The sequence below is a fragment of the Squalius cephalus genome (genome assembly GCF_949319135.1).
Source record: "Squalius cephalus genome assembly, chromosome: 11".
NCBI classification, from domain to species: Eukaryota; Metazoa; Chordata; class Actinopteri; order Cypriniformes; family Leuciscidae; genus Squalius; species Squalius cephalus.
Window position 1 is genome coordinate 36180166 of NC_137132.1, and position 19273 is coordinate 36199438.

A 19273-nucleotide genomic window follows, 5' to 3' on the forward strand; every position below is an offset into this window, starting at 1 on the left:
AATTAATGCACATTCATGTTTGAAATTTTCAGTTTGTAAATATGTTTTTACACATATGCACATTTTAACAAATTTAAACACGTTTGTCATTTAAATTGAAATATGATTATATTGACCATCAATCCAAAATTTCCCATATGAGCTATTCATTAATAAAACCATACAGATAATCATGCATTTTCACACAAAAGCTGATCAGTAGCCGGACTGGGCTAGAATCCACTTTATCATCCACTAATGAAATCACACTAAAACATGCTCACACTGAAACATCTGGTGGCTTCTGTGTCAGAAATCAGCTCTTATTCAATCTCACACTCGTTCCTAAGATCCTCCGACACTGTAAATGCATTGAGCAAATGCAAAGTCAACATCCACAAAAGTGTGCAGACAGCAGACGTACCTCAGAATCGCTGTTGACTTCAGAGTTTGCTGCCATTATTACTGATGGAGAGCAAACGCTCAGTGTTTAGAGAGAGAGAGAGAGAGAGAGAGAGAGAGAGAGAGAGACACACACACAAGAAGGCACATGACCTACTGACTGTCTGTCTGCATCTTCATGTAGCTCATTTGCATAGCCACACCTCCAGCACATGCATCTCATGCCACTGTAAAAGCTCATTTGCATAGCCACACCCCCCAGCTGTCAGTCATATATATATGAATACCATCACAGAGTCATCCAGGGCATCACAGACCATCTGATCAAATTAGCAACTAGAAATATGTATACATATTTAGCTGCATTTATCACATTTACATGTATGTATTTAGCAGATGCTTCAATCCAAAGTGACAAAAGAGGAGCAAAAGCAAAGAGCCAAAAATGTTTATAATATACAATGGCAGGTTTATTAGTTAACTAGGAAGCTAGAGAAGAGGAGAAAAGCAGAGAGGAATTAGAGCGGTTGTTTTTCTCTTTCCGTTTATCTCTGTTCCCTCATAATATTGTATTTCTCCATTGTACATATATGTCTCTTTCTTGTCTTTCTTCAAGAGTGATGTTGTCTTGCTAGAGGCTTTAAACAACATCTGTCCAGTGACTTTAAAAAGCCACGTGTCCCCAATCTGCAAAGCCTGGACACACACACACACACACACACACACACACACACACACACACACACACACACACACACACTTATAAATATAGATTCTTCTATGTATTCGTGGGAGGAATGTGCCGCACACAAACATTACTGAACACTGCTCTTTTACTCTTTTAAAGTCTGACTGAATATTCTGTGAAAGACGGGTGATATTTACGCCGGTGTGTTTGTGACACACACGCGAGTGTTTTGGTGCCGAGTGAAGCCTGGTGCCGCCACTGAACACGTCAGACTGACACATCTGAGCCCTCGCAGCACAAAGAACCCAAACACACACACACGACAACCACTCAAACACTCCATTAATGCAGATCACAGGACCAGACACAGCAAAGCCCATGTCAAACCATAATCTCAACACCATCATCTCCAAGGATTAGTGTTCTGGTGTCATTATATGCATTGTTTATCCTCTTTTGCGTCTTAAGTATGTCAGTGAGGTACAGATAGAGGACAGGGGAGAGTCTTTATTTTACATATGTGACTCTGGATCACAAAACCAGTCACGAGTCGCACGGGTGTGGCAACAATACATTGTATGGGTCAAAATTATCGATTTATCTTTTATGCCAAAAATCATTAGGATATTAAGTAAAGATCATGTTCCATTAATATATTTTATAAATTTCCTACCGTAAATAAACCGTATATAAAACATTTATTTTTGTGAGTGAATGCAGCACAATCGGCAACATAAATGTAGAACTTTAAAGGCGATTTTCTCAGTGTTTCGATTTTTTTGCACCCTCAGATTCCAGATTTTCAATAGTTGTATCTCGGCCAAATATTGTCCTTTTCTAACAAACCATACATCAATGGAAAGCGTATTTATTCAGCTTTCAGATGATATATAAATCTCAATTTCAAAGAATTGACCCATGTGACTGGTTTTGTGGTCCAGAGTCACATATACAGACCCTTTCCAAAAAATTAGAATATCATGGAAAAGTTTATTTATTTCCATAATTCCATTCAAAGCGTTAAACTTCCATAGATTATAGATTCAGGGCCCACAACTTAAACGATTTCAAGTATTTAGTTGTTTATTTGTACATAATTTGGGCTTCCAGCTCATAAAACCCACGAAAACAGGATTTCAGAAAATTAGAATATTACATGAAATCACACAGTAATTACACAGTGATACCATGGTCATTGAAGCAGGTTTTGGTTCTTTTGGCAGTGTGGGCCGGTGCAAATCCTGCTGGAAAATGAAGTCAGCATCTCCATAAAGCTTGTCTGCTGAAGGAAGCATGAAGTGCTCTGGAAATGTCCTGGTGGACGGCTGCGTTGAGTGGACAGCATAGTGGACCAACACCAGCCGATGACATGGCTCCCCAAACCAACACAGACTGTGGAAACTTCACACTGGACTTCAAGCATCTTGGATTGTGTGCCTCTCCATTCTTCCTCCAGACTCTGGGACCTTGGTTTCCAAATGAGATGCAAAATTTGCTCTCATCAGAAAAGAGGACTTTGGTCCACTGTGCTTTATTAAATCCAGAGTCAACGCAGCCGTCTACCAGGACATTTCCAGAGCACTTCATGCTTCCTTCATTCTCCAGCAGGATTTGTACCGGCCCACACTGCCAAAAGAACCAAAACCTGGTTCAATGACCATGGTATCACTGTGTAATTACTGTGTGATTTCATGTAATATTCTAATTTTCTGAGATTTTGATTTTGTGGTTTTCACAAGCTGTAAGCCATAATCATCAAAATTATAACAAATAAAGGCTTGAGATATCTCACTTTGCATGTAATGAGTCTATATAATATACAAGTTTCACTTTTTTAACGGAATTACTGAAATAAATCAACTTTTTCATGATATTCTAATTTTATGACCAGCACCTGTATACTGAACGCGTAATACGCATGAGCATGACGTCACTGTTTTCACAAATTCACGTTTTTGTTGTTTACACACAGACGATAACAGTGTAGTTTTCAAAAAGTTGCACTTTAATGTGCTCTTCGGTCATTTTTGACCGAAATTTTTTACTTGATTGGAATGGTGCGAAACTTGGCAAAGGTTTTGGCACTTGCTATGTGAACACACAAAAAAAGTCTCATGGGCATGATTCGAAAAGGTTAAATGGTCCTGTTAAAATAGTCACACTTGTGCTCCTCACGGTCAAAAATGAGCGCATCGGAATTGAATGGGACAAATTTTGTCTAGTGAAAACTTTTGTTTCTGCAGCCAAACTAAATCTTCCTGAAACTACTGAAAGCAAGTTTTTAGAGATATCAAGCTCAAACTTGTTTAGATGTATGGCTTTGATTTTCTTGCAGTTTTAGAGTAAAAAGTGATTTTGAAAATATATATTTCATATAAAAATGTTAAATATTATTTTCGTGCATTTTTCATGACAACACACGTAAAATTCTGTTACTTTTTTTTAAGTTCACTTTTTTACAACTTTTTTTCACTTCAGCAATAATCTGCCAAGTGTCGACTTTGAAAAGAGAGCAAATTTCAGTCTGTTGCTCTAAAGCATTCAAGATTCACGACAGTGTATGTTGGAAATAAAATTTTCAGGTCTATGCTCAAAAAGCGAATAAATCGATTATAAAAACAGCGTAAATATAATTTTGTGTAAAAAAAATCCCCTAAAATACAATATATTAAATAAAAAACATTATTATACTAAATAATTTGATTGACATTATAATTTGGTCAGAGCACCAGAGGGTTAAATACCGTTTTCAACAGCTTGCATGTTCAGGTCCTCAAAACACAGCAGTCGTGTAAATGAACGGCCAAAACACATAAAAGTTTTCTGTTTTTAGTTGAAAACGGTGTGGTGTAAACGGCCCCTGAACCTCGGGCTAACAGAATCCTGGCTTATCTTGCTTCACTTTCACACTGGAGCTTACATTTAATCCTGGGTATTCATCAGATGACTTTTCACACTGTACACTCCTAAACCCCGGGTTATCATTCGTATTTGCATGTTTGCAGTGTGTTGTGAATGTGAGGCACGTGATTGGGTGTCGGTTGCTAAGCATTTAGTCGTAATATTCAAGCACTGCATGGTTTCACACTGTACACGCTTGGCACTGCGATGCAGGGTTAACGGTGCAAATACATCTGTAATCCAGCTCTGGAGCAGGGCTTCACATCCCCGGGTAAAACATGGTGTTAACCCGCTTTTAAATTACAAATGTGAAACAGTTCTTTACCCAGGGTTAAAAGCTGGGGTTCCAACAAAGATAGCCTGGGGTTAAGCACAGTGTGAAACTGTCTAGACAGCCGCTATCAAAAACAGGTACTTTGAAGAATCATATCCTGTTTGTGTCAGACTTTACATTCGCCTGATGTCAGGTTTTGCCCGGTTCACACGAGAGTGTTTTTACTCACGATCTTCAGGGGAAGTTGCTGAAGGCAGGTCGAGTTCTTGCTAAAAGTTGCTGAATGACGTTGTGATGTCATTGTGTGATGACGTCAGTGCAAAACCATGACGCAAAAAGTGCATTATTGCGGAGAATACACAATGAGATTACGCAAATCTCAGTGAAAAATATGATTTTAAATCTATATTTATTTAGTAAAAAAAAAATATATAAATATTTTATTTGTAAAAGTAAAACAAACGATGATTTCTTTATGATCAGATATTTTTTATCTTTGAATACAACATTGAATTACTGAAGAGTTACACATTTTTGAACAATTTCATTATTATGTATTTTCTTATTAACTAGTATTTAGTTAGTGTGCTACACTCTTAAAAAGTCTGTAAAAATAGGGCACAGTGTCCAGTGTTAATATGAAGGAATTATCCGTATTGATTTCCACAGGTGTTTTACTTGTATGTTAAATTACGCATTGCATTTACAAACTTAACGGTTAATGTCCTGGCAGAGAATTACCAGTACCTTTCCCATTTTTCTACATATTGTTTCTTGCAGTGTTCCTACTGGAACAACAATTACTGGAACAAGCTAATCACATTCTGTGTCAATAAAGAACAATGATTCTTGAATAATTGCACCTAGCAGCTTCATTCACATGCGCTCTCTTCAGGCTGGTGTGCTGCCGGCTGACTAGCCGTTCAGTGGTTTACTCTTTTTGTGTCGTTTAGATTAATGTGTCTTTTTATTGCAGTTCCTAAAAGTTGCCAAATAAATGTTAAAAATAGCTAAATTTGTTGCTAGGTGATTTTGAAAAAGACAAATTGCTAGGGTAAGCTGGTAAATAAATCTAGCAACAAAACTGCTAAGTTGGCAACACTGCACTGGATGGTTTGGGCTCTGGCTGATGACGTCACTGCAGTGCTGATGACGACGGAGCAGCGCCCTCTGCTGGTGATTACATCTACAAACACACATCCACATAAGGACATGTCAAATTTATATATATACTGTATATATGGGTGATTCCATGAATGGAGATACATTTAGTATTTCAATATTTCAAAAAGTAAAAAAAAAAAAAAAACTATTCACTAACAGAAAATCTTACCAGTATCTTATTGAAAACATAGTCAGTAATAATAATTCAGTGCTTGCCAAACATAAGTTACTTCCTTTTTTACTTTTAACAAAAAAGATATATATATTTCTTTATAGTATTGCTTGTCAACTCTGTTACAGACAAATTAGGCAACATTGTTCCTCTGCTTTTGGTAACAGAGTTTGACGTTAACAGAATTGTCAATTTTAAACGTTTTAGCCAAAAACTCTTGCTAGCATAAATGCTAAGACTAATGAAATCAACCCATTGTGTGATCAGTGATAAATTCGGTTTTCCTTTTGATATTGTGGTAACAATTCCGACATTTTACAAAATACCTCAAAAAACTTTTTAGATTAAAATATTTTCTCAGAGAGAGCACACACCTTTCAGTGCTTTTTATTATTATTAGTTTGCCTCAGATCTTATCAGTGAGGGAACGTTATATAATTTGCTGTCTCTTAGTTATGGGAGATCATTCCACCGATTTAAAGGCAAAGTATGGTACGGTAACCGAATTGGCTCAAGATTTATGGACACACATTTTTATAAGATAAAAGTTATTTTTAAAAGCAATTTAATGTTGTAGAATTAGGGATATTAGGAATTAAAATTAAAATAAAATATTTTGATTATGCAATGATACATGAAGGAAAAAATACACTGACTAATTTCAGCTATATAAGACACATTTTACCGAAAATATTACATTGTTATGGCCGGCAACATCTTGTGATCCATGATAATGAGTAACAAATTATTAAAATAATTAAACATATAGCCATTTGAAAAAAAGCAGAAAAAATACACTTTGGACACTAAATGTACCTGCAATTATAGAATTACCCATACACACACACACACACACACACACACTTATCAGTGGCGTAAGGAAGTAGTTTTGCACAAAAGAGGATATTTAAATTCACTCTGTTGTTATTTCTTATTTATTTGCAAACTTGTGCCGTCGAACTGTTTTATAAATGCAATATCACACTCGAAGCAGTAATAATAATATTTATTGAACAATAATATTTTAATTAAAAAGAATAGCCATTATAAAGGACAATAGGGGAAAAACCACAAGCAAACAATTCAGTCAAACGTGCAAAAGCAGCGCTATAGTAGGCCATTCAGGATTTAAGTGAAATATAGCCTAAATATAAAGTTATGAAACTTAAAACTCTTAAAACTACATTCCATGACACAATAACAGTAGTATTTGTACAAAAAAAGAAAAAGAAAAAAAGGTGTATTTGACAACAATGAAACATATATAGCACGGCTGGAAAAGGCTCTCAACCAATCAGATTGGAGAACCAGAAAGAACTGTAGTACACACATATATATATATATATATATATATATATATATATATATATATATATATATATATATATATATATATATATATATATACAGTACAGGCCAAAAGTTTGGACACATTACTATTTTTAATGTTTTTGAAAGAAGTTTCTTCTGCTCATCAAGCCTGCATTTATTTGATCAAAAATACAGAAAAAAATTTAATATTGTGATATATTATTACAATTTAAAATAATTGGTTTTCAATTTATTATACTTTAAATTATCATTTATTTCGGTGATGCAAAGCTGAATTTTCAGCATCATTACTCCAGTCTTCAGTGTCACATGTGACATCCAGTCTATCACGTGATCCTTTAGAAATCATTCTAATATTCTGATTTATTATGAGTGTTGGAAACAGTTCTGCTGCCTAATATATTTGATGAATAAAAGGTTAAAAAGAACTGCATTTATTCAAAATATATATATATTTTTTTAATATAAATCTTCTTTATTATCACTTTTTATCAATTTAACACATCCTTGCTGAATAAAATTATTGATTTATTTAAAAAAAAAATAAAGAAAAAAATTACTGACCCCAAATGACTGACCAGTAGTGTATATTGTTGTTATAAAATATTTCTATCTTGAAAACATTTGCTTCTTTTTTTTTCTTTTCTTTTTTCTTTTTCTTTTTTTTTATTCATCAAAGTATCCTAAAAAAGTATCACAGGTTATGAAAAAATATTAAGCAGCAGAACTGTTTCCAACTTTGATAATGAATCATCATATCAGAATGATTTCTGAAGGATCATGTGATAGACTGGAGTAATGATCCTGAAAATTCAGCTTTGCATCACAGAAATAAACGATATTTTAAAGTATAATAATTTGAAATCCAATTATTTTAAATTGTAATAATATATCACAATATAAATTTTTTTTTCTGTATTTTTGATCAAATAAATGTAGGCTTGATGAGCAGAAGAAACTTCTTTCAAAAACATTAAAAATAGTAATGTGTCCAAACTTTTGGCCTGTACTGTATGTATAGCAGAAAATTACAATATAAAGGAGACAAGTTTTGAGACCTGCAAAGACGACAGCACTGCGTAAACCTTTCAGCCGCTGCCTCAGAAGACGCAGTGGTCCAGTGTGGCAGCCACACACTGTCAAGTTATGAATAAGAAAACATCTGTAATGCAAACCCCTCCATGCTACTGTTGTTGTTGTCTCTGCCACATGCCTACTAATGCAACGTCATTGCCATAAAAACCAATGCAGATATTCTGAGAAACTAAAGAGTGCCACGGGACGCACAAATCAGATCTGAACAGTTGTGATACACAGTGTAGACAGTCAATCATTCAGATCAGAGCCCATTTATCTAGGATACTGGTCTCTAGACAGGACTTAGATCCCCCTCTCTATGGTATTTTACAATAGTATGTCCATTTAGTGACAATCATGATCCAGATCACTTAGTAAAGTAAGAGCTCACCTCTCCTCAATGAATCATGAAATTCAAAAGGTGAAGGATGAGTTGCACGCCAAAGTGTAACACGATTTGAACAAACCCTACGTCAGTAAGAGTGATGCTTGATTTAGCAAATGCCTTATAGAGAAGAATCTCCTCAAGACTACATGAGCTGAATAATAGATTATATCATCTGTTTTCTTGCAAAGCAAATGTGTGTTCAATAGTTCCCACAGAGAGTAGATGTTCTGGGCTCTAGGTCTGAAAAACACTGTCTGTCAGTTTCCCACATACCTAGTTAGTTCTTTACTGTAGACTACGGCCTCTCAAGGACTGACTGGCGCTGGCAAAGTACCTTTCCCAGACTTCCTGTCGCATTCAATTAGAGTCTTTATCTACAAGTCTTCTAAGTTCCTGTTCAAACTCGATGCGGATCGAGCGATATCCCTGCCTTTGGCCAGAGCTGTGCGAGCAATCCCGTTCTGCTGATGAAGCACTTCCCACAGACTCTCGCACCTGCAGCTTCGACCCCACCATTCCCATTCATGTGCAGGCTGGTTCTCTGCTAGTGGCTAAAGAAAGTGAAAATTATAGGTGATAGCACATACTTGAGTGCTGATTTATGGTTGAGAAAGGCAGCGCTGACTTCTGCCGCTTTGTTTAATTTGTTTAACACGCTATGCTTCAGGTACTTGTACAATTATGCCTACAAAATAACAAAATACAATGCCATAAAAAAAGTATGAAACACCAAGCCATTGGCGAAAGAACAGTCGGCTGGTCCACCGCAGCAAACCAGCAAACCCCTCGTACGGCGAGCGATCAAGCATTTGTGCACATGGTAATGAGCCAAATTCTGCATTCTCACTGTCAACAGCCATGACTGTCCAGAGGAAAAGCAGGATTACACTGTCTATTGATTTTCATTGGACCTCGAGTGAAAGAAATGGTGAATGGTACAATTACTTTTCCCATAAAGAATAAAGAGTCATGGTTCTTATCTAAAGTTCTCTGTGCCAAAACGGCGAGGGGCGGAGAGCGATTTCACCTGAGATGCAAACAATAGACGTAGACATAACAACAGAGGAATGTGGAAGGTCATGCCCCGGTCTTGGATTTGCTTGCTGCATTGTGAAAGAGCTTTAGCCGCTATCATGGTGGCCTAATTCCAGTGCATGAGGTTTATTAGCAACAGAAAGGGCTGGACAAAACACTAAAAAGTGTGTGATGAATCAAAACAATGTAAATCTGGTGCCGGTCTTGTTCATTACCTCCTTTGGAGTCTATGCTGAGAAAGACCTTCCTAGTGGTTTGAGAGATTGAAGTTGTGATACAGTTATTTGTAGTGTAAACCCTGATGCATCTCTGACATGTGAAGGATCACCTAGCATGACCATGAGACCTGAGCGGCCTCAAACACACCTGAAACTTTTCTGGGGTCCCATTGGACTTGGCTCATGTTGCAGACCTCTAGAGTACATGCCAATCTTTCTCAACTGACCGCTTGTGGTCCAATCACACTGATGAGAAAGTGCAAACAGGGCTTGAGATAGCCATGGGCTCTGCCCGGATCTCATATCACACAGACTTTCAAAAATGTCTAAAGAAAACACTTGAAATGTGCATTGCACTTCAGCAGGTAGGCTAAATTATCTTGGAAAAAAAAGTATGTTGCACTCTGGAATGTCCAGAGGAAGTCTGGGCCTTTTGTTGTTTTTTTTTTCAGTAGTTGACATTGTGTCCTCTATTGCAACACCCCTCCCTACAGTGTATCCTCTGAACGATTATCCCATTATGCCATTAGAGCGCACTGACTGCCGGCACCCCTCTGCCAAATGACATACAGACTGGGCAACACAAACTGTACATCAGCCAGCAGGTCACTGGGTTTGCAAGCCACATATTCCCTATAAACAATCTCGATGTGTGAAAGACCAGCATCTCTAGAATGGCCAGGGTTTAAGCTCTTCTCAAGCAGGATCAATCCGTAGTGTCCAGTCCTGCACCTGGAGGACCACCTTCCAGCAGTGTTAAGCTTCAACCCCATTAAACACACCAGAAGCAGGCAATCAAGGGCTTCAGGATCACTCGAAACTTCCAGACAGGTTTGTTGAATCAGGATTAAAAGATAAAAAAGATAAAAAGGTTGCTACTCAAGAAACTTTACACAAGTATCTTTAGAAAGCTGACATTTGAGAGTATCCTGTTCAAGAATTACTTATACTATTACAGTAATTATATAACAATATTGTGTTTGTGTGTTAGTGTCTGATGTGTGCCATCTCTGCACCAATAGTGGAGCCAAATGGACTTGCAAAACTAATAACTGCCAAACAGGTTTCCCCAAACATTCCCCAAACAGCCCAAACTCACACCAGCGGTCGAGTCAGTGGACACGTCACGCTCGGCTCAAACAGAGTGAGGTTTTGAATCGCATGTTCAGGATGTCAAACCAATGGAAAAAGTTGGAAAAATGGCACACATCATGTGTGAGCTCGGCACTGATAACTGGATGTTTGGTTCAAGTCAGTACGTGGCGAGATATAAGCCAATATGGCCATTGAGTGAGACCCCAGGTGTGATTTTGCCAATGTTCCTGGTTCAACATATTTTGTTGATCTGGGAACAACATTCTAGTCCGAAAATGTAGTCCTAAGCCTAACCCTACCCATAACTTATCCGTTAAATCAGAGGGAAATTATAGGCGAATAGCACCTAGACTTAATTGTAAGCGTAAACTTGACATAAACTGTAAGCTTGTCCCTCAGATCTGATTGGTTGATTGGAATGTTGTTCCAGGATCAACAAACATGTTGTATTTGGTGAATCACGTCTGTCCAGTGTGTGAATGATGTGTCCTGTAGCATTGGCTGTAGAAATGAAGATGAAGGCCATGATGACTGTGAACTCCAGACACAACAGTTGCGTAAGATTCAGAGATTCGTCTCATCTTCACTGGAGGTTGTGCTGCACGTGCCTGTGAAAGTGTGCCAACATTCTCTGTCTTATTTCCATTTTTACTTCAAAACCAGGACAAGACTACTGGGAGAACAGTTGGGGAAACAGCGGTATTACAACGGATCAGATAATACTTCACATGCGTCTTTCTCTAAAAATACTCACTCACTCACACACACACTCATACATGTATACAAATATTTGCAAATATACATAAGCATCATGGCCACGCCCTGCCAAGAGAAGATATGATGGTCATTTCCTGTTGCAGGAAGACATGGGCTGCTTTAATAAGAGCATTACACTGTCCCTGAGGACGTGATTTAACAAGCAGAGACCAAGACAACCACATGTCCTCTTCTGCTGTCCAATCACAGAAGTCGTCGTCCTTAGAAGAAGAGTTTACATAAGAAAGAAAAATGTATATACGTATATATATAGACATGTATATATCATATCAGTCAAATGTTCTTTGTTTCATTGGAGACAAAATGATATGTTTTAAAGTTTAAGTTGCAATGGCTGTCAAAAGAACAGAAAGAGATAATTGTACATTGCATTTCACATCTTTTGTGTCAAGAACAGCCCTGAATGTTAAGTTTTTCACACACACAAACTTTCAGATGTTACTGTAGCTCTCCAGACTCATCTGCACATGAGGATATTCAAGCTTGCTGTGGCTGGTTGCATCAGGTTTTACAACAATGACATGAAACACTAAACACAACAACACATTAAGTTAGAAAATGCAGAAATGAGAATGAGATTTGAAGGGCTGCAGACAGAAGGGATGACTGACTTGCATCTGTTCCCACACACAAAGCTTTCAAATGACTTTGAATGACTTCATCACACAAGTCATATGCATAATGTTTATGTTTTTATGGCACTTTTTGAACTTTCGTTGCATGGAAAAGTGCAGCAAGGACATTTGCTTAACATCTCCTTTTGTGTGCAACAGGACTGATACAACATCAAGATGACTCAACATGTGATCACATTATATAAATGGTGTGTGTTAACGCCTTGCAAACGAATGTAAATAAAATAAATAACAGCAGCTCAACATGAGGGAAGATACGGTATATGGCAACAGCATCTGAAGCCTCGGGCGTTTAGCATCAGATCAAACTGATAGCACATGCTGAGATCTGTTTCATCTGAACACATGAACACACACTGAGACCAGTTTCACACCAGGTTCATCTTAAATTAGGAATTTTATACAAATGTGCACAAACAATTAAAAATAAAGCAGCTATTTTGGGGAAATAGTTTGTGTCTCAAAAACTGTTAATGGTTGTTGTTAACTTGTAACGGTTTGCTTAAAAAGTATGTTTGTAAGATCTCTGTTTAAAACAGTTGACACTTGCTTTGGTATTTTGTTATACTACAACATATAACATGTTTAAATGTTGAAATACTTGAATCACTGTGCATTTACACTTTGGTGAATGCATTAAATGTCTTACAATGTAGCCTATGATTTTATTATTTATCAAACAGATCACTAATAGAATGCACTGGAATTTCTGACTGTCTAGGACATATTATTTATGTTATTTACTTGAATAATACCAAGAAATATGAAAACACATTAAAAAAAATGATATGCAATCCAAGTTTAAAATGTATGCATATGTGTTTTAACCTTATAAGTTCTGCAGTTTTTAACTGTCATCAAAGATTGTTTGGCTATGTATTAATAATAATTATAATAATATGTTTTACTTTGAAAGGGTTATTAGCTCATGCAACACAATGTCCTGTCCAGAATTTGTTTGTACTGACAGTTGTTCATATTTAACAGAAGAAATAATGTCAGCGTCAGTCGGATTTCTTTATATGAATTGAGATGACTGATAAGTTATGTATCTTTATCAAACATGAAAAAGCTTGATTCCAAAAGACTAATGACTGGAAATAGCAGCTGTATGTTCACTTGTAAGTTCAAAACATATTTGTAAAATAGAAAATTAGACTATAAAATTGTGAAATAAATACAAAATCTATTTCTGAATAGCCACAATTATGTGAAAAAGTATGTGGTTTTCATGTTTTATGTTCATTGTTCATGTTTAAATGTTCAACCACCCACTATATAAGCACAAAACTTTCTTCTAAACAGACAAAAGTATGTAGGTTTTGGACTGACTTTGCTTTACTGTAAACATAACGTCCATAAAAATGTAATTCTGGGCAATGTGCCATGCACAATCTCTATTATGACATGCCGAGATCAAATCCAAACACTGTGTGCTTATTTTGTAGCTCAGCATCATATTATATGACGTGAGCCCTGGACACAGACAGTCCGTGGCTTCAGCTCATGTACGGCTTTAAAGGTAGAGCATGTATGTTTTACAATCTCTTAATTCAGTTTTTTAAAGGACCGTTTGCAAAATATGCAGAAGTTTTTCACCAAGTCTGCTTGGTGCCACTAGTGTCACAGAAACTACACACTTCACCTTTAAAGGTGGTTTTGTCTCACTGATCAGGCCATCAACATCAGGGACAATGTACATTCATCTTTAATTCATCAGCTGTCAATCCTCATCTTTTACCGCAGTGTTTTAGGCCACAGAGTCCCTTGACGAACCGCTGAGACATGCATCGCTTTCTCAAGTCCTTTCACAGAGTTTACACTCCAACGGAGACTCAACATTAGAGAATATAGACGACATTCAGCATTACATCAGTCTGGACACTCAAGTGTCTCTTTAATTAACTCTGACCGCTCTATGCTCTAAACCAATCACAGGCAACCCATCAATTTACATAAATCTCTCAACTTCTGAATGTGCAAAGCTGAAGCCATTAGACTAAATGAGTCTACTGCAGTTCAAAGACTTTTCAGGGTCTTGAACCCGGATAATGGCTGATCTTACAGGAATACACTGAATTATTTCTGGATCAGCCTCTATATACCATATCTATGGCATGCTGCTGACTGCCACGGACCATAAATAAGACTCATAAACCAGTTATGAAAAGAACACAATTAATTCCCAATGGAAGTCAAGTAGGCCGTCATCAAAACCAGGAGTTTTCACATTTTTGAATGCCAAGTGCCACCAAAAACTATGAATGTAGGTATGTTTATACCGTGCAACACAATAATCAATATGATATTATAAAAACAACATGTTGATGTTATTATCTTTGTACAAAAATAAAAAAATTCAAATATTACCTGGAATATTTACTTTGTATTAAGTTGACTGTGTATCTTGTTGAATATGCTCTATTTAATTACTGTAGACGTGTTTATCTTGTTTGGTTGGTAAATAAACGCTTCAGTAAGACAGTGATACTGGTGTCTTCTCATCCTAGCTTGCTCTAATATTGTTGTCAGATTCAAATGTGATGAACTGCAAAAAGAGACAAGAGGGGGTGAAGTTGAATTTGAGACTAAACAACTCCATTCATAATCTGCTGTCAGATTAGTGTTTCACATGTTGATGATAGTTTACTTGGGACTCTTCAAGAGTTCTCTCAGTGGGAAAAAGATATAACATATGTATTTGTTTTATAACATCTTCACAGCTTCCATACGGTATCTGTGCCTGCAGGAACAGGAATGCCTGTCATTTACCAAGGTCTACACAATCTCATGCGCTTCATTTTAAATGTTTATTAACTCTTTTCCCAACATCAAGATTTTTCATCATTTATGACACAACGCTTCTCCACCATTGACACGTTATTTCACTGTTATATGGTATGGTACGCTGTTACACATCTTCTGAAAGAGTACAGAATCTCTGGATCCAAAAACAAGTGAAACTGCCTAACGTTATTGAATGAAATGTCGACCCAGGACGAGCTCTAGGACTGTGAAGCTATGAGGGTGTTGATGGACTCGATCTACTCCATCTGTGTTTTGATAATCTTTCAGAATCTGATCTGGACGTAGTCTTTGACAAAAAATAAATAAATATTTTCTTAGCTTTTTGTTTAAAGAGGTCATCATACTATAAGTATATCCTGTAAGTTTCAGATCTGAAAACTTCCTTGTTAGTCCAAAAACAGATTTTATTGTAACCAAGCCCAGATAACGATGAATGTACCTAAGATAGGTGAAAGACCGCCTCTACAGAAGATCAATGCCTACTTCATCATTGTAACTTTAGCCCCGCCCACTGGTGTGTTAGTAAGATGATGAGGAGAGAAGGGCGATACAGGATCACTGGACTAAAAATAACTACCTTCCAAAGGATCCTAATGCCAGGAATGTGCTTATTTATTTTCAACAATGTGAGACAACAATGTCTCAGTTGAGCATTATTTATTTGTATTCGGTAGATTTCACTGTGGATCCTTTGGTAAATCAGTCACAATTTCGGCGCAGGTTTTGCAAACAGACTTTTACGATAGACTCGACAGTAATGCCACAACATGTACGTGACTGTGTTAATTCTTATGCCTGATCTGTGACCAGTGATTTCTGATATGTAATGAATCATGTACAGTCAGATGTTCTTTGTCTATGTGTCAGTAAATCAAACCAGTGATTAATCGGTCAACTTCTCCCTTTACAATCGCTGGAGCTGTCAATCAGACAAGCGTGAGTTTATCAATGACTGAGTTCTGGACTCTCGCCAAAACTCCCGTTTTAATCAATGACTCTCTTATGTCGAGTTACAATGACAAGATCACTGCATTCACGAGCTCAACATGTCTGTGATCGGCTACATGCTCATCGCTGCAACCTCTCATGCTACGATCTGAATATAATGCAATAGATCTAAATTATAATGCTATAGATCTAAATATAATGCTATAATCAACACTTTAACATTATAAGTGCATCCCAGGAAACATTATAAAATGATAAAACAATATAGTTAATGACCCCTTTACATTTTTTATTTTTGTTTTTTAATGAAACTTACCCACATTCAAAAGTTGATTAAAAAAAAAAGAATGAATGAAGCTATAACAAATTGTTGAATGTTTACATATTCATGCAACACAATATGCTGGTGGCCATGAAAGTTTTGTGAATATGATCAAAAAATGCTGGCATTGGCTGGACTAGTTAAATTTGGACTGAATGTGCAAGCTATTCAATGCATGATGTAGTTGCACAGCCTCTGAAACCAGCTGACACATGCAGACACTTTTCACTATTTAATTAATACAATCAAGTTCTGGCCGTGTTGAGCATATTCATCAGTTTAGGAAATGTCATATTAACAAAGAGTGTTATACTGCAGATTTCCCCCAAAAAGCAGTGCAGAAAATATTAAAAGACTTTGCATTTCCCCTCTGGGTCTGTCGATGACATGTTTAAACACACACAAACCTGATGCCTGTTAGTCTGACGTATTCATAATCCAAACATCTCCTGCTGAACAACTACATCATCATGGCATTATTGCCACCTGCGACGTCCCGTCGCTGTGTAACTCTCTCAAAACAAGCATTCCTGCAAGCGAAACCACCAGACCACCATCATAGCGACTAGATTGATGCATTAATATTACCTACACATCAATGTAGCCCTCAGACAGATCTCACACAGGTGGCGAGACAGACGTGTGTGTTGCCTGCAGCAGCTGACAGATGCACAGATCCACTTACCATCCCGCAGAATGCTGATCAGCAAAACCACCTCAGCACAAGATGAATGAATCCTCACACACACACACACACACATGCAGAGGCTCAGCAGCAGCTGCAAAAGGAGAACGAGAGTGAGCACATGAAGGCCAGAGAGACCGAATGTGCCCGGCACAATGGAGTTCAGGAAATACCAGCAGGAGACGCAGATAAACGGAGGATATGAAGGCAGCGGACGGAGCTGAGGGAGGCGTCTCCACGGGGGACCACTGTGAGGACAACCCAGCAGAACAACTCAAAATACATTTTAATTCACTGATATAATAGATTTCTGTGAAAAGAAGATAGTGAGAAAAAAATCCACCATGCATATCTTGATATCTACTGACAGCCATGTCAACCGATTACTTTAAAATAAATATAAATGTATAAAAGAAGTGAAAATGCAGGGTTTTTTTCTTTTTTTTTCTAAATTACACACACTAATGTCCAGAAAACTGGACAACTCTTTCTCAGTCCAGTAAGATTTTATCAGATTTTATTTAACTTCCAGTAGTAAGGAACGAAACAATCATCAGTCGTGAAGTACTGCGGGAAACACTTGTCAAGTCACGTCAGAAAGGAATAATTTATGTCAGCATGTGTTGACATGCAGGCAAATGTCTAGCAAAGCTAATGTGCTTTCATGAAACTGCTTTGAAAATATGGCTATTTCCACATTTTACATTTGATACTGCTGATACCTTTGATTCTCTGGAAATCGGGCTGTACCCGTTTAAGTATTTGGCTTCATCACTGGTGCTCTAGAGAGCTGATGGTGGACACATCCAGTCAGCATCTGCCTCTGATACAACAAGACTTCTAATGTGAGTCTGAAGCAATCATAGGTGTTTCCAATCCTGCTCCTGGAGGGCCACTGTCCTGCGGAGTTCAGCTACAACTTGCCTCAACACACCTGCCTGGAAGCTTCTAGTGTGCCTAGTAAGACCTTGATTAGGTGTTCAGGTGTAATAACTGGGGCTGAAGCTGAGCTCTGTGGACAGTGACCCTCCAGGAGAAGGACTGGTTTGCAGTTGGCAAAGATGCAGAAAGAACGGCACTGAACGGGCTGGCCACGGACTCATGAAAGTCTCACAAACCCATGGGATGTTTTACCAGCACAACTGTCTTTATTATGTTGAAGCATCTTCTATTCAAACAGGAAGTTGGGGCAGGACATATTGAAGGACTTGTCTTCTATAATAGCTTATCCAAAGGCCCAGCACAACATATGCTGTTTGCACAAAACAAAAGTTCACCGCGACGGAGAGGCAGAACGCACACCCTGTTTATTTTCTTTATTTTACAAAAGCACAATGTTTTGGTTTGATTGTAAGTGGACACATACAAAAGGAGAAATATCACAGATTCTTTTTTTATATTTCTTTTTTCTGTATGACTATAAATGACTGAGTAATTTAAGTTTATAGTGCTACAATGTGGAGAAAATCCAGCAAAACGCGCCCGCGCGTTTGTCGACCTCAGAGGGTTAAGAGGGAGAAACACTCTTATTACAGCTGAGCATTTGATTGGACAAAAATTTGTGAACTATAGAGCATGAGCAGGAGATGATGCCATCGATATGTTGTCCACATTCCTGAAGAACACTGTGCGTTTGAAATCCATATATCTGCTAAAAGTTTATTTTACACAAAACTACAGATATGGACTAACCTCTTCAATTTCATCTTTAATACTCTAGTTCAAAAACGACACACTCAGGCTGTTTACTGAACTCATGTAACTCAAGTACACACTTCCATGTTTCAGCAACTACTGGAAGCTCTTTTCTTTGGAACAGACTTGATTAAATGCGGTTCATCGTTGCCAAATGCAATTAATATGACGCCAACCAGAGATCACAGTCGGGATATGGAAAGAGCATTTAAAAGGACATTTGAGCAACCAACAGAGCATTAACCTTCTGTAGGGCCAACTGCCGAGTGACATTTCACAAGCAGCGGCGTCACACTGCTGGATAATTACAGGTTAAGAGGCTCGATCCATGTTCATTAGCTTATAGAATACATCTATGTCACCATTACAAACAAGCATTTAGAAACTTGATTATAGATTTTTTTGAAGAAAATGAGAGGGATTTGTGTCTAAACTCAGTGTGACAATGCTAGGGTTTTGTGAGTAGTTGCCAGGCTGGTAGGATGAGGTTGCAGGGGTCTTTTGGTGGTTTCCATGTTGGTTCTCACTGGCTCGAGTCAAAAGCTCAGAGCTCACAGTCTGTAATGCTCTGGTCTGGGTTTCCCGAAACCTTCTTAACGCTACGTCGTTCTTAAGTTACACCTTAAGCTGTACCTTATCGTTAATACATGTTTCCCAAAACGTTCTTATTTAAGTATA

The 19273-nt window shown here is 37.5% G+C and overlaps 1 protein-coding gene across 6 annotated transcripts in view; it reads right to left on the reverse strand.

Annotated features, from left to right (window-relative positions):
• septin4b (septin 4b) overlaps positions 1 to 19273 on the reverse strand; it is a 64871-nt gene that overhangs the window by 19121 nt on the left and 26477 nt on the right. The window contains exon 1 of one of the 6 annotated variants that reach the window (XM_079885360.1): positions 404 to 491. The exons of 4 other annotated variants lie outside the window; for them this stretch is intronic. In XM_079885360.1, coding sequence (XP_079741486.1) covers positions 404 to 439 — 36 coding nt within the window. In that variant the 5' untranslated portion in view covers positions 440 to 491. Of the gene's footprint in view, positions 1 to 403; positions 492 to 16900; positions 17075 to 19273 lie in introns of those variants that run through there. One more of the 6 variants, XM_079885363.1, reaches the window with a different exon arrangement.